Here is a 14,209-nt window from a genome sequence, read left to right as displayed (position 1 = left end):
GTGAAGTACAAAATTTATTTTATATTATTCATCATATATTTTTCCAGAGATTATTTAGAATATCTTTTAACAAAGTAAAAATTATTTTAATAATTTTATTTAGAATTCCTATTTTAGCCCTCTTAGTTAAACAATTATTGTGACTGAAGCTTCTCTCTATAAATACCATAATCCCATGTCCCATTTGTGTTAAGACCAACCTCTGATATTCCCACCTGCATCTTACACAAAGATACAGAAAAATGGGGTACTCTAGTAAACTTTTACTATGCATATTCTCCACAGCATTAATCTTAGCTGCTCATACCTCCCTAGCCCGGAAAGTCGGTTATTATCCCCCTAACCCTCACCAAGACTTCGTCGATGAACACAACAGAGCTCGGGCAGCAGTTGGTGTCGGTCCGATCAAATGGAACGACACTGTAGCAGCCTATGCTCAGCAGTATGCCAATACAAGAGTGAGAGGGTGTGACATGGAGCACTCAGGAGGGCCTTATGGTGAGAACTTGGCTGAAGGCTATGGAGAAATGACCGGTGCTCAAGCCGTGAAGTTTTGGGTGACTGAGAAACCCAACTATAACTACGCCTCCAATAAGTGTGTTGGTGATGAATGCGGCCATTATACTCAGGTGGTTTGGCGCAACTCGATTCATCTTGGATGTGCAAGGGCCAAGTGTGACAATAATTGGGTTTTTGTCATCTGCAGCTATGATCCTCCTGGTAACTATGAGGATGAACGTCCATACTAAAAGGAGAATTTAAGTGAAGCCAGTTTATTGTTGCTGTGACGTCTCAAATTACTAATATATATGTAAAACTCAATAACTCAAGACGCAAGTGACGATCGATAAGCTCATTCTATAAAGTCACAACAATTGGAAACATTTGATAAAGCTGAAATTTATCACGGCGGGCACGAGCTACAAACAATTTTTAGATGTTGGTGGTTAGAATATTTGTATTAATTAATAATAGTTGGGAATCAAGTGAATGCGGACCTCACTTTTATAAAACATGTGATGAACAATATTTGATTATTTGTCCCATTACTATACAATATGGTCCACTTTCTAGCGGAGACGTTCCTTGTTTCAGCTTTTAACCCAATTTAACTGCTTTTGTTATATATGCAGCATGCTTGCTCTGAAGGAAAAAAGTGTTTGTGTTATATAATACAATATGATAATGTATTTCTCCAAAAAAAAAAAAACCTATGAAAATATAAATGCAAGAACTAAAAATAAACAGAATATATGCGTGTGTATACTAGACCTGGCAATTCCTGACAGGACCCAATAACCCGACACAACACGAAATTAACAGCTGTTTGGATCGACACGATAACAAATCGGGTCGTTATCGGGTAACCTGATAAGCATCTGTTAAGATAACATGTTGGTTCAGGTATACACGTGGGTAACACGATACACGATAAGCAAAATATTAATTTTATAATTTTATAACCCTAAAAAATACTATAATAATTATATATATATATATATATATTAATTTAACAATTTTATACCCTTAAAAACTATAATAATTATAAATATATATATTAAATTAAATTTTAAAAATTGGTGACCATTGGATCGGCTTAAAAATACATACCATTTAATTTTTCAAGTGTTATAAACTTATACGTTCAAAATAAATAAATTTAAATCTACTTAATAAATATATATATATATATATATATATATATATATCATTGAACTTGATGGGATGCGAATTCTACGAAACTAATTTCAACGATCCAATCGTCAAACTTGTTTGTATATGCTTCGAGATCGCATCAGCAAAAAATCGCAAAAAACAAATATTCAGAGATCAAGTAACGGGACAAAACTTTTCGACGGTAATAAAACGAAAAATCATGATTTAACAGTTATTTTAACTCTGATTTTGATGATTTTTTACAGCTACACAGACCTTATATGAATACAACGAATGAATTTGATCTTCAATTTAAAATATTTACACATGTGGATACCACAAAATCTTATGTTATACTTAAGGAAAGTATAAATAAACTCTAAGTGTTAGTTAATCTATCGTTTTGATGAGATATGCATTCTACGAAACTAATTTCAATGATCCAACCGTCAAACTTGTTTGTATATGCTTCGAGATTGCATACGCCAAAAATCACAAAAAACAAACATTCAGAGATTAAGTAATGGGACAAAACGTTTCGACAGTTATCAACAAAAATTCACGATTTTAATGGTTATTTTAACTCTGATTTTGATAATTTTTTACAGCTACACTCTTTGACCCTATATGAATACAATGAACGAATTCAATCTTCAATTTAAATATTTACACTAGTGGATACCACAAAATCTTATGTTATACTTAATGAAAGTATAAATAAACTCCAAGTGTTATTGAATTTATCGTTTTGATGACATACACATTCTACGAAACTAATTTCAACAATCCAACCGTCAAACTTGTTTGTATATGCTTCAAGATCGCATACACCAAAAATCACAAAAAATAAACATTCAGAAATCAAGTAATGGGACAAAAATTTTCGACGGTTATCAACGAAAAATCATGATTTAACGGTTATTTTAATTCCGATTTTGATGATGTTTTATAGATACACTCCTTGACCCTATATGAATACAATGAATGAACTCGATCTTCAATTGAAAATATTTACACAAGTGGATACCACAAAATCTTATGTTATACTTAATGAAAGTATAAATAAACTCCAAGTGTTAGTGAATCTATCGTGTTGATGGGAAACGCATTCTACGAAACTAATTCCAACTATCCAACTGTCAAACTTGTTTGTATATGCTTTGAGATCACATACGCCAAAAATTGCAATAAACAAACATTCAGAGACCAAGTAATGGCACAAAACTTTTTCGACAGTTATCAACGAAAAATCACGATTTAACGGTTATTTTAATTCCGATTTTGATGATGTTTTATAGATACACTCCTTGACCCTATATGAATACAATGAATGAACTCGATCTTCAATTTAAAATATTTACACAAGTAGATACCACAAAATGAAAGTATAAATAAACTCTAAATGTTAGTGAATCTATCGTTTTGATGAGATACGAATTCTACGAAACTAATTTCAATGATCCAACCGTCAAACTTGTTTGTATATGTTTCGAGATCGCATACGCCAAAAATTGTGAAAAATAAACATTCAGATATCAAGTAACAAGACAAAACGTTTCGACGGTTATCAACGAAAAATCACGATTTAACGGTTGTTTTAACTCCGATTTTGATGTTTTTTTTACAGCTACACTCCTTGACCCTATATGAATACAATGAATGAATTCGTTCTTCAATTTAAAATATTTACACAAGTGGATACCACAAAATCTTATGTTATATTTAATGAAAGTATAAATAAACTCTAAGTGTTAATGAATCTATCGTTTTGATGGGATACGCATTCTACGAAACTAATGTCAACAATCTAACCGTCAAACTTGTTTTTATATGCTTCGAGATCTCATACGCCAAAAATTGCAATAAACAAACATTCAGAGATCAAGTAACGGGACACAACTTTTCGACAGTTATCAACGAAAAATCATGATTTAATGGTTATTTAAATCCGATTTTGATGATTTTTTACAGATACACTCCTTGACCCTATATGAATACAATGAATGAACTCAATCTTCAATTTAAAATATTTACACAAGTGGATACCACAAAATCTTATGTTATACTTAATGAAAGTATAAATAAACTCTGTTAGTGAATCTATCGTGTTGATGGGAAACGTATTCTACAAAACTAATTCCAACGATCCAACCGTCAAACTTGTTTGTATATGCTTCGAGATCACATTCTCCAAAGATCGCAATAAACAAACATTCAGAGATACCAAGTAATGGGACAATTTTTTTTTACTGTTATCAACGAAAAATCACGATTTAACAGTTAGTTTAACTCCGATTTTGATGATTTTTTATAGCTACACTCCTTGACCATATATGAATACTAAGAATGAGCTCGATCTTCAATTTAAAATATTTATACATGTGGATACCATAAAATCTTATGTTATACTTAGTGAAAGTATAAATAAACTCCAAGTGTTAGTGAATCTATCGTTTTGATGGGATACATATTCTACGAAACTAATTTTAACGATTCAACCATCAAACTTGTTTGTATATGCTTCAAGATCGCATACACCAAAAATCGCAAAAAAAAAAAAAAAAAAAACATTCAGAGATCAAGTAATGGGACAAAATTTTTTGACAGTTATCAATGAAAAATCACAATTTAACGGTTATTTTAACTCCGATTTTGATGATTTTTTACAGCTACACTCCTTGACCCTATATGAATACAATGAATGAACTCGATCTTCAATTTAAATTATTCACACTAGTGGATACCACAAAATCTTATGTTATACTTAATGAAAGTATGAATAAACTCTTAAGTATTAGTGAATCTATATATTAAATTAAATTTAAAAAATTGACTAGTAGTGCATGAATGTTTTTTTATTAGGCTCTTATTTTCGAGTGTAGATGTAGTACTTAAACGATAAATGTGTTTTAATGTTTTGAAGTAATATTTATGTGGCAATGTGTGGTATGTGCATATTTAAGGAAAAACAAATTTTCTTAAAGGGTCATAACGGGTCGGGTCACTTTACCCGACCTGTTAAGATAACAGGTGTGACACGACACGACCTGTTAAGATAACAAGTGTTACACGAAAATGACACAAACACGACAGACACGACCCGTTTTCCAGGCCTAGTGTATACACGAACTTTAAGAACAAACAAAGTGATCAACAAACATGGAACCAAAATGAACAACTCAAGTTTAATAAGGCCGAGGGATTCAACTCCTAATTGTTTTTACTGAAAATATGACTTTAGCCCCTAAAACTTAATTTTCTCTACATAAAACCCGATATAAGTTTTTTTCTTGAGTAAAACCCATTGACTAGATTCCACATCAACAAATTCATTAATTATGTTTGACTTCACACATTAAAAAAATTTCATGCCTAAAATACCCCTATTTGAATTTTTTTTTTTTATAAACCCTATTTGAATGTTTGATGTACATAATTAATGCCATGTGGATGGATGGTAAGGGAGAATTAATGATTTTACAAAAAAAGGAAACATTGATGTTATAAATTCATTGCCTACTATACATGCTTAATTAAGTCCATAAAATTATATTTTACATATTAATGTAGGTAAATTATTTCACACACACACATATATGCGCTTGATATATGTAAAATTCATGCAAAATAATTTACCTACAAAAAAAAAAAAACATTTGAGTCAAATAGTGCACCTACTATTAAAAATTTTAAATGTTAGATTGCTTAAAAAAAGAAAAATAATATACCCAGTATATGTAAAATGCATGAAAAATAATTTACCTACATAATAACAAACCCATATATGCAAAATACATGCAAACTAATTTACCTTATAAATTCATTGTTTAATTTTTAAAAGAAACAATGTTTCTACTAGTTTTTTTTTTCTTCGAAAAATAAAGTACCTATTATTTAATTTTTACGAAAATTGTGTACCTATTGTGTAATTTATAAAAAAAAAATTACATATTGTTTTTTTTTTATGAAAATAATGTAACTATCGTATGGTTTTTACAAGAAACAATGCATCTACTAGTTTATTTTTACCTTTTTTTTTTTTTTAAATTTCACAAGTTAATGTATCTACTTTTTCAATAGCATGTATATTGAACTAATTAGATTTGGATTAGGCGATTTCACATAAAAGAAGAAACGAACTTCTTTTTTTTTTCTAAAAAAAAAATTAAAAGCAAAAAAAAAAAACAAACTTAAACTAATTGAATGTTGTTGACAAACAAAAGACAATAAATTAAAAGCCTACAAAAAAAAACCGTAATAGCCATGTTAATGTTGGTGGCATGGTGTTGTAAATAAATTTAAATGTATAGACATCTTTTGTCTTACATGGCATCAAATTCAAAATTTGGGTTTTATTTAGATGTTTTAATATAGGTGGGTTTATGTCTAGAGTTCAACAGCTGTAAGGGGCTAAATCTAAAGCATATAGAAAATAAGACATACTTTTTCAATTGAGAACTTCTATTTTTACAAATTATTCCATCATGTGTAGGTCTGCATAATCCCATTTTTTACCAAATGATATCGAACATTTCCAATATCTCCCATTTTGAGTTGTTACTTTTCTGACCTAGACACTTGATTTGAGTTGAACCCTAGTTGTGTTCCTTTGCAAAGTTAATAAAACGATCTATCAAATCTAAATATTCATTAGCAACTCTGTTCGGATTGTATATGCACTGTCTATCCATTTTGTGTGTGAACACATTAAATATGCAAGGATTAGAACAAGTTCAACTATGTCGTGTCACTTTATGCCTATCCCATTAGGGAATGCAAATTTATGCGCCGTAATTTATGGCTCCACCATGATTAGATTTCGTCGTGGAAAAATTTCAGCCACATCTTTGTACAGTTTTCCCAGTACATGGCTTAGATATCAAATACCTAATATGCACTCGAAGATAGCAATGAAATGTTACCAAAAATCCCATGATCGAAACCTAATCCGTGGATTGTAAACTATGACACACAAATGTGTACTCCCAAACTGTAAAAAAATGGGACAATTAAAAAAATCAATTGGATTGTAGTAATGGATTCATGGGACAATTCAAAAATCAATTGGATTGCAGTAATGGATTCGCATCCATGTGCTAAATCTAACTAATATCAAACGGAAAACTAAGTTTTCTTGAACAAATGCTTACGAAGTTAAGTACTATAACTTTGTACAACACAAAATAAATTTGTATGTGGTGTACAAAAATATTTGAATACACAAATGTAGTACTTCTATCAAACTACTACATAAAATAAAATAAAATAAATATAAAAAAATCAAGAAATTAATTTTGAATTCGTTATGCACCAATAATCGTATACAAGAAACCTATAGAAAACAAACTTAATTTTGTTATTTTTAGTTCAACATTAAAAGAAGATATATTACGAAATCAAAATTACCGTTATTGCTTTCAAGTGAGTGGATGGACAAATTTCACGTGAAGGCCGAAGAAGTAAGATGAATAGAGTGTGGATTATAAGGCAAGAGAGAGGGAAAGAGAGAGGGGACGAGATAGGGAAAGAGAGGCGGCTATCAGATTTTTTAGTTAAACACTTTTGAAATCTACCTTTCGCGATTGGAGAAAATGATTAAATAGACGAAGTTTTTACGCAACGAAGCATTTTGTCACCCAAGCTAGAACTTCGTTGCCCATTTCCAAGCCAAACCCTAGTTGCATTTGGGCTTTAGGCAACGCACAATTCGTCACGTAACCACGCTTTGGGCGACGAAATAATGATTGTTGTGTAAAGGTTTCCACATTCTTTATTTTGTTTTAATTTTATTATTCTTTGTTTTATTATTATAAATCTATAATAGAAATTAAGCAAATAAAATATTTAAAGCATATAAAATATTATATTAATCCGGATACAAATTAGTAAATTTGTCGCTTTCACATATTTAAAGCGTACATACATACCAAATTAAATATTACTATCTTAATCAAAATAAACAATGACTGTGGTGGTGGTGCCTGGGTAGCTTGATCGGCATAATGCTTCGCTTCTTGTAACGCCTCTTGAAGATATCATCGTTGTAATTCATCGTGTAAGTATTGATATCATCAATAATAAAGTACGCATGTTATGCACAAAAGTATGAAAATGTTAATAACTAAATTACTAATTAACACTTAGTGATGGGTCATTCAACAATAATTTCCTCCCCTCGGGTAGACCTGACATTCGTGTCTTGTTTCTTGTGTTAGTGTCATACCCGATATCTTAACAGGTTGTGTCATGTAACACCTGTTAAAATGAACGGGTAATATGACCTTACCCGTTACTCATTAAAGAAAATATATTTTTAAACCAAATAAATAATCAAATGAAAAACATAATACTAAAGTAGTATATACATACCACATTGTCACATAAATATTGCTTCAAAACATAAAAACATGTCTATCTTTCAAGTATTAAAGGTATACATACCCCAAAATAAGAGCCTAATGAAAAAACAATTTTTAATGTGTTTAGTATTTTTAAACTACTTTGATATTTTTATTTTTTAATGTTTGTATAATGTTTTAATCTCACTTTTAAGAGAGTAAAACATTTATGAGTATGACTGTATAAGAGAGAGGAAAAAACTATATGTACTATTAATCTGTAAAATTTATCCCAGTAATGATAATAAAAATATATAAATAAATAAAACTTAATTTCTTTTGAACTTATACAGAATAATAATACATATTTAATATATAATACATACATTACGGCTATTGAATTTTATAGTAAGTTTTTTTAGTAGTTTAACTTTAAAATCATCAAAATCATTTTTCTCTTAATGGGTCGAATGGGTGGCCCACGAGATACCTATGTGTAAACCCATTAATGACCCGTTATTAATGGGTTCTTAACATGTAACCCTATAACGACCCAATTAGTTATCGTGTTGATCCAAAACCTCTTTTTTTTGTGTCGTTTTCGTGTTGTGTAAGAAATTGCAAGGTCTATCCTCAGACACTTCATCCAGGACGACCATTGCATAACTAGCTTAAAGTGCACCTCCTTCTCATAATGTATTTGCCGCATGGTATCACAGTTGAAGTGCATCCAATGATCATTCATCATATGTCTGATTGTGCAAGACCTTCCATTTTTTTTTTCCTACGAAAAAAGAATTTGTTCAAAACCAAACCTAAAATTCCACCGAAAAATTTGTTCATAACCTCCCATAATAATAAAAATTTATCATAACCTCTAAACCTTGATATACATAATGTCCACATCCAACCAAGATTTGCAACAACCAATCAAGTATAATAATCAACTTTTAATTTAATTATGCAATTAAACTTTGCAACAAAAAACAACCTTAAAGTTCATACAAATTGAGTATTACCTGTCTGTGATCCTTTTCCCTTACATGTCACAATCGGTGCATTGCCAGATGCGTGCTCATTTGGAGAAACAACAGAAGCTGTGGAATCCGATGTAATTACCAAACATGGCATCTACAAAATTATAACCACAATTATCATAATTAAACAAAAAAAATCAGTTCCACTTGGGAGAAAGATAGAATTACTGTGGATACCTTCGATCGTTGACACTAAGAGTGGGAAAAAGGAAAGAATGAAGATTTGGTAGTTGGGATAGAAGGAGTTTTTGGAGTTCGGGGGGAAAGAAACATTGGGATTTGGGAAGAAGATGAGGAAGAGAGGAAATGAGGAGAGAAGTGGACTTGGGATTTAAACACAAACCCGTGAACCCTTGTGTGGCAAAGCTCTTCGTCTCCTCAAGTGCCTTCTTCATCGCCCAATAAATTTCTGCCATTATTGTTCCACCTAAATTTCTGGGGCTTTGCAAGGTGAACCTGGAAAGGCATTCGTCATCCTGTTTTTCTAGGCAACGAATGTAAAACCATTTTGTGAATGACAATGAATTATGCCGAGAATAATTGAGGGAATAGTTGACTTGGCAATTAAGTTAATGAAATCTCTAGGACTCTCAGTGTCTCAAGGAAATAAACATATTGGAGTCCTAATTACATGCAATCAATTAAGGGCCTTTATTAAGTAAATACAAGGAATAAGAGTCATGATGGGACTATAATTGATGAGATATGATTTGGGTTGATATCCTTTCCGATAATAGGGATGAATTGATTGAAACCCTAGCTATATAACCTAGGAGCAGTCCCTGCTTCCATACCGGATAGAAACTCATGAAAACTATAAGCCTATTTCGATAGTAGAGTTCATTGAGAGGTATTGGAAGTAGAAGACTACTTCTACTTTGTTCGCAAGGATCAATGGCTTCACCTTCATAACCATGTCTTCCGAATTCTACAGATAAGTTCAATATAATTAGTCGATCTCTATTTCATATTGATTTGATTTATTCGTGATCCTAATGTCTTGTTGCTGTGATTTCAGAATATGTCTTACAACGAAACCTTTCGTCGTTCAAAATTTGAAGCCAAATTATCATTTTAACAAGTATTTTTCCAGTTCTTGCCTAACGAGCAAAAATATTCACCAAGCAAATGTAGGTTGCACAAAATTTGTTGTCATGGACATTTTGAGTGACGAACAACAGTTATCGTTGTGCAAATATGTCTTGTGCAACGAAATTTATTTCATAGCCTACAGTTCTGTCATGCAAATAGTTTTTTCTACTAATAGTTGGTAATAACTCTGATAATTGTAAGAGTGTTTCCTTTAAATAGACGGTTTTTGTTCCAATATCACACCCCGAAAAAATATCTATTAAGGGTAGAGAGATTGGGGAAAAGAAAAACTGTTGCTAATAAAGATAAATGTTACACGACAAATTTGACAAAATGTGGGACATGACCGAAATGTAAAAATTTGAAAATGTGGGGTAAATTGGGTAATTAAAAAGTTAAGAGAGTAATTTCGCAAATTTGTGTAATTTACCAACTAATATTCGTAAGAATTGGGGAAATTTTTTCTAGGGAGTTTTAACGAAAAGTCCACGGTACTGTTCACTTTAACGAAAAACCACATTTTTATACTAAAAAGTCAAACCTGGTACTATTCACTTTACCCTTTATTTTGTCCTTATCATTAAAACTCAAAGTTTTCAAGCCCTTTTCATTAGTTTTCTTTTTTTTTCTAGTGTTGTCGTACAAGTTATAAAAGGTTATTTACGGCTGCAGATCTGCTATCCCGATTTTGATGCCTCGTTTATGTCTCCCTTCTTATTTGATTGACGTGTCTACTACTTAATCTAGTAACTAACATCCTTAACTATCAATATATTAAAAAAAAATTTAAAAATTAAAGAAAAAATAAAGAATGCCGGCAGCAAAAGTTCGATCCTTTTCCCCTTCTACTCTCGCTCCAATCATTGATTCAAGAACACATCGATGAGGTTGCTGTTCAAAAGCGACGATTGATGGAGGTGGAGGATTATGTGAGGGAGAAGGAGAGAGAGTGTGATTTCATCGAGGGGCGCATTGGAGAGAGGAAGAGAAAATTGAATTGGGCAAAGGCGGAGGAGCGAGAGGCGGTGGTGGGATTTGGGGAATGATTAGGGAAATGGATTTGAAAGAGCGTGATTTGGGTTTGCTTAAGAAGGCAGTGGAGGAGTCGACCTTGGTAAATTGGGCTACTATTGACGGCGCCTTATCGGAATCATCGTCCTTCGAATTCCCCCACTGTCGCCTTCTTCTTTGCCCTTTGCTGGGACTTCTGAAGCCAACTCGTAGTAGAATCCACAGCTGAAAAATTACAGCCATCCTCCTCCATGTAATTCAATCCAATCCTATCCAACTCAATTTTCAAGAAATATGAAAAAACAGTTGAATATCAGAGTGCGCAACAAACGAGACTAACAAAATAATAGAAATATTATTAAACAACCGAGAATGCCGGAACGGCTACAAAACCCTAAGAGACTACATTGTGAATAACTTTTTTCTCAAATGAATAACAAGCAGGCTATTTATAATAAACTAACCCTAATCCTAAAAGTTAAGAAATCAAAACCCTAATGCTAACGGGCTAAGCCCAGAAAACTAAGCATTCAAATAAACCTAAATATACTAATATTTTCCAACACCCCTCGTCAAACTCATGGCAGTATACGACATGAGTTTGAAAACAAGCAGATGCGGACTGGCTCCGTTAGGCGGACTAGCAGGCATGCAAACTTGACTTGACTGGCAAACTCGTTCTTGATTCTTGATTCTTGATTCTTGCTAGTAAATTGATTCTGGTTCAAACTGGCTAGTGTTGAGAGTATGGAAAGAACCCGTCACTAAACGGACGAGATTTCCATATCTCAATTGTACCAACAAACGAACAAAACAATTCCAAATAGGCCAACAACTCGTGTGGACCTAAAAACAAACTTAACCATTTTTTTCTTGTTGCCCGTGGACCTTAAACTAACAGCAACCAATTGCTTTTCTTTTTCCTTCTTTTTTTTTTTCTTGGAAACAATCAATACCAACTAACAAATCTAAAACAAAAACACAAACAACGGAAGATGAAGAAAAACAAAACTGATACAAACAAATTGATACCAACGAGAACGGATTGAACCCTAAGGATCGAACCCGCTTTGATACCAAGTTGAATATCAAAGTGCGCAACAAACGAGACTAACAAAATAATAGAAATATTATTAAACAACTGAGAATGCCGGAACGGCTACAAAACCCTAAGAGACTACATTGTTAATAACTTTTTTCTCAAATGAATAACAAGCAGACTATTTATAATAAACTAACCCTAATCCTAAAAGGTAAGAAATCAAAACCCTAATGCTAACGGGCTAAGCCCAGAAAACTAAGTATTCAAATAAACCTAAATATACTAATATTTTCCAACAAAAACATCCTAAAAAAAACAGAAATTGGAAATGAAGCTAAATTGCTGAAACAGAATTTGGGGTGATGTGGTTGGAGGGGTGGGTGTCGGGAGTTTTTGGGGGTTGGGTAAATCCCAAACTGAAAACAAATTTTTTATTTATTAATTTCGGGTGTTGGGAGTTTCTGGGGGTTGGGTATCTTGACGACCTCATGAAGACAAGTTTTTTTGGGTGTGTTTTTCATTTCTTTAATTTTTTATTAATTTTATAAAAAGTTAACAGTGTTTTTGTGAAGTTAAATTGAAGGACATGTGTCAAAAAACTAAACAAGAGACAAAGGAGGCATGGAATTCGGGACAGCAGATTCTAAGCCGTTTACCCACTTCTTACTTCATCTCGTCTTTAAAAAAAAGAAAAAAAAAGAAAAAGAAAAGAAAGCTCATTTTTTGCGACAAGAAAATGAAACTCACTTTTATTAGGAAAGAGATTGACCAAAGTTCTAATTTAAGGTAGTCTCTTCCCTAAAAAAATGCGACACCACAAATTTAAAGGGCCTATTTTTAAATCCTATTTGGGACATATGTTTTATAAATATGCACAATCTCATCTCCCATTTCAATTAAACATCTCTTAATTAAACATTCTCTAATACTACAACATCCAAGAGTACTTTTCACATTGAGAAACAAAAATGGCGTTCAACAAGAAGCTTTTATTCTCTGTTTTCTCCGCCACATTAGTGTTCACTCTTGTCTCCGCCCTTTCCCCTGAAGAGATCAAAGCCACCATGGATGAACACAACAAGCCCCGAGCTGAGGTCGGTAACGCTCCACTCAAGTGGAACGAGACCTTAGCCCAGTACGCTAAAGAATATGCTAACAAAAGAGTTGGCGACTGCGTAATGGAGCACTCAATGGGGCGTTGGGGTGAGAACTTGGCCTCAGGTGCCGGCATGACTGCCGCCGATGCCACCAAATATTGGGTTACCGAGAAGGAGTTCTATGACCACAAATCAAACAAATGTGTCAAAGAGGAATGTGGTCACTACCTTGCTGTGATTTGGGGCAAAACCACCGAGGTAGGATGTGGTGTTTCAAAGTGCAACAATGGAGTGAACTACGTCGTTTGCAGCTACGATCCCATGTATCAGCCGGAGGACGAACGTCCCTACTAGACACTATATATGCATGCGCATGTGAGCTCGCACACACCTACACTTGTATTTTTTGTTCTTTCAGGAAACTAGAAAATAAATTGGGGATGAGAGACGGTTAAATTGTAACCGGTGTATAGAAATACATCCGGACTCTCAACATCCCTTATGTGACTAGCACATGATCATTGATTGTGAAAGGTAAAACACAATAATTAATAAAAAAAATGAAAAAAATACAAAGTATTATTTTTTTTGTAATTTAATACTATTCATTTTTCTTCATCTCTATACCTCTATCATCCTCGTTTGCTATTTTGCATTGGTTTCTTTGTAGTTGAAAAAAGGAGATAAGAAACAAATGTAATATCAAACAATCAACGTTAAGAAAGACATGAGCTTAATTAAGTTGACCAAAGCAGTGTACTCTCTCTAAACTCAAGTTCAAATCTCTATCTCCGTATTTAAATGAATTTAGTGTAAATTATTTCATCATTTGTAAAAAAAAAAAAAAAAAAAAAAAAAAAAAAAGAATGCTAAGATTTCTAATCTCGTAAGATTTATACAGTTACAAGTGGGATAATAACTAAACACGATAAGAAG

The 14,209-nt window shown here is 32.5% G+C and overlaps 2 protein-coding genes and 1 long non-coding RNA gene across 3 annotated transcripts; 2 read left to right on the top strand and 1 right to left on the bottom strand.

The window, feature by feature from the left end:
* The first annotated feature begins 242 nt into the window (after nt 1–242).
* LOC103436285 (pathogenesis-related protein 1-like) lies at nt 243–749 on the top strand. The gene has a single exon (XM_008374711.3). The coding sequence runs from the start codon at nt 243–245 to the stop codon at nt 747–749; it is 507 nt and encodes a 168-aa protein (XP_008372933.3).
* Nucleotides 750–8,385: 7,636 nt separating this feature from the next.
* Nucleotides 8,386–9,449, bottom strand: LOC114825228 (uncharacterized). The gene is made up of 3 exons (XR_011581007.1): nt 9,209–9,449; nt 9,014–9,125; nt 8,386–8,778 (listed from the first exon to the last, which is right to left on the bottom strand). It is a non-coding gene; the product is annotated as an uncharacterized lncRNA (long non-coding RNA).
* Nucleotides 9,450–13,144: 3,695 nt separating this feature from the next.
* LOC103436284 (pathogenesis-related protein 1A-like) lies at nt 13,145–13,627 on the top strand. The gene has a single exon (XM_008374709.3). It carries the CDS (start codon nt 13,145–13,147, stop codon nt 13,625–13,627), a length of 483 nt encoding a protein of 160 aa, XP_008372931.3.
* The last annotated feature ends 582 nt before the right edge of the window (nt 13,628–14,209 follow it).

This window comes from Malus domestica, chromosome 05 (genome assembly GCF_042453785.1).
Source record: "Malus domestica chromosome 05, GDT2T_hap1".
Lineage (NCBI taxonomy): Eukaryota > Viridiplantae > Streptophyta > Magnoliopsida > Rosales > Rosaceae > Malus > Malus domestica.
Note: the sequence above shows the minus strand (reverse complement) of the source record. Positions and strands in the feature narration are given on the sequence as shown.

Bases quoted from the DNA above. Each gene is read 5' to 3' on its own strand.
- LOC103436284 (XM_008374709.3), top strand. From the start codon at position 13,145: ATGGCGTTCAACAAGAAGCTTTTATTCTCTGTTTTCTCCGCCACATTA.
- LOC103436285 (XM_008374711.3), top strand. From the start codon at position 243: ATGGGGTACTCTAGTAAACTTTTACTATGCATATTCTCCACAGCATTA.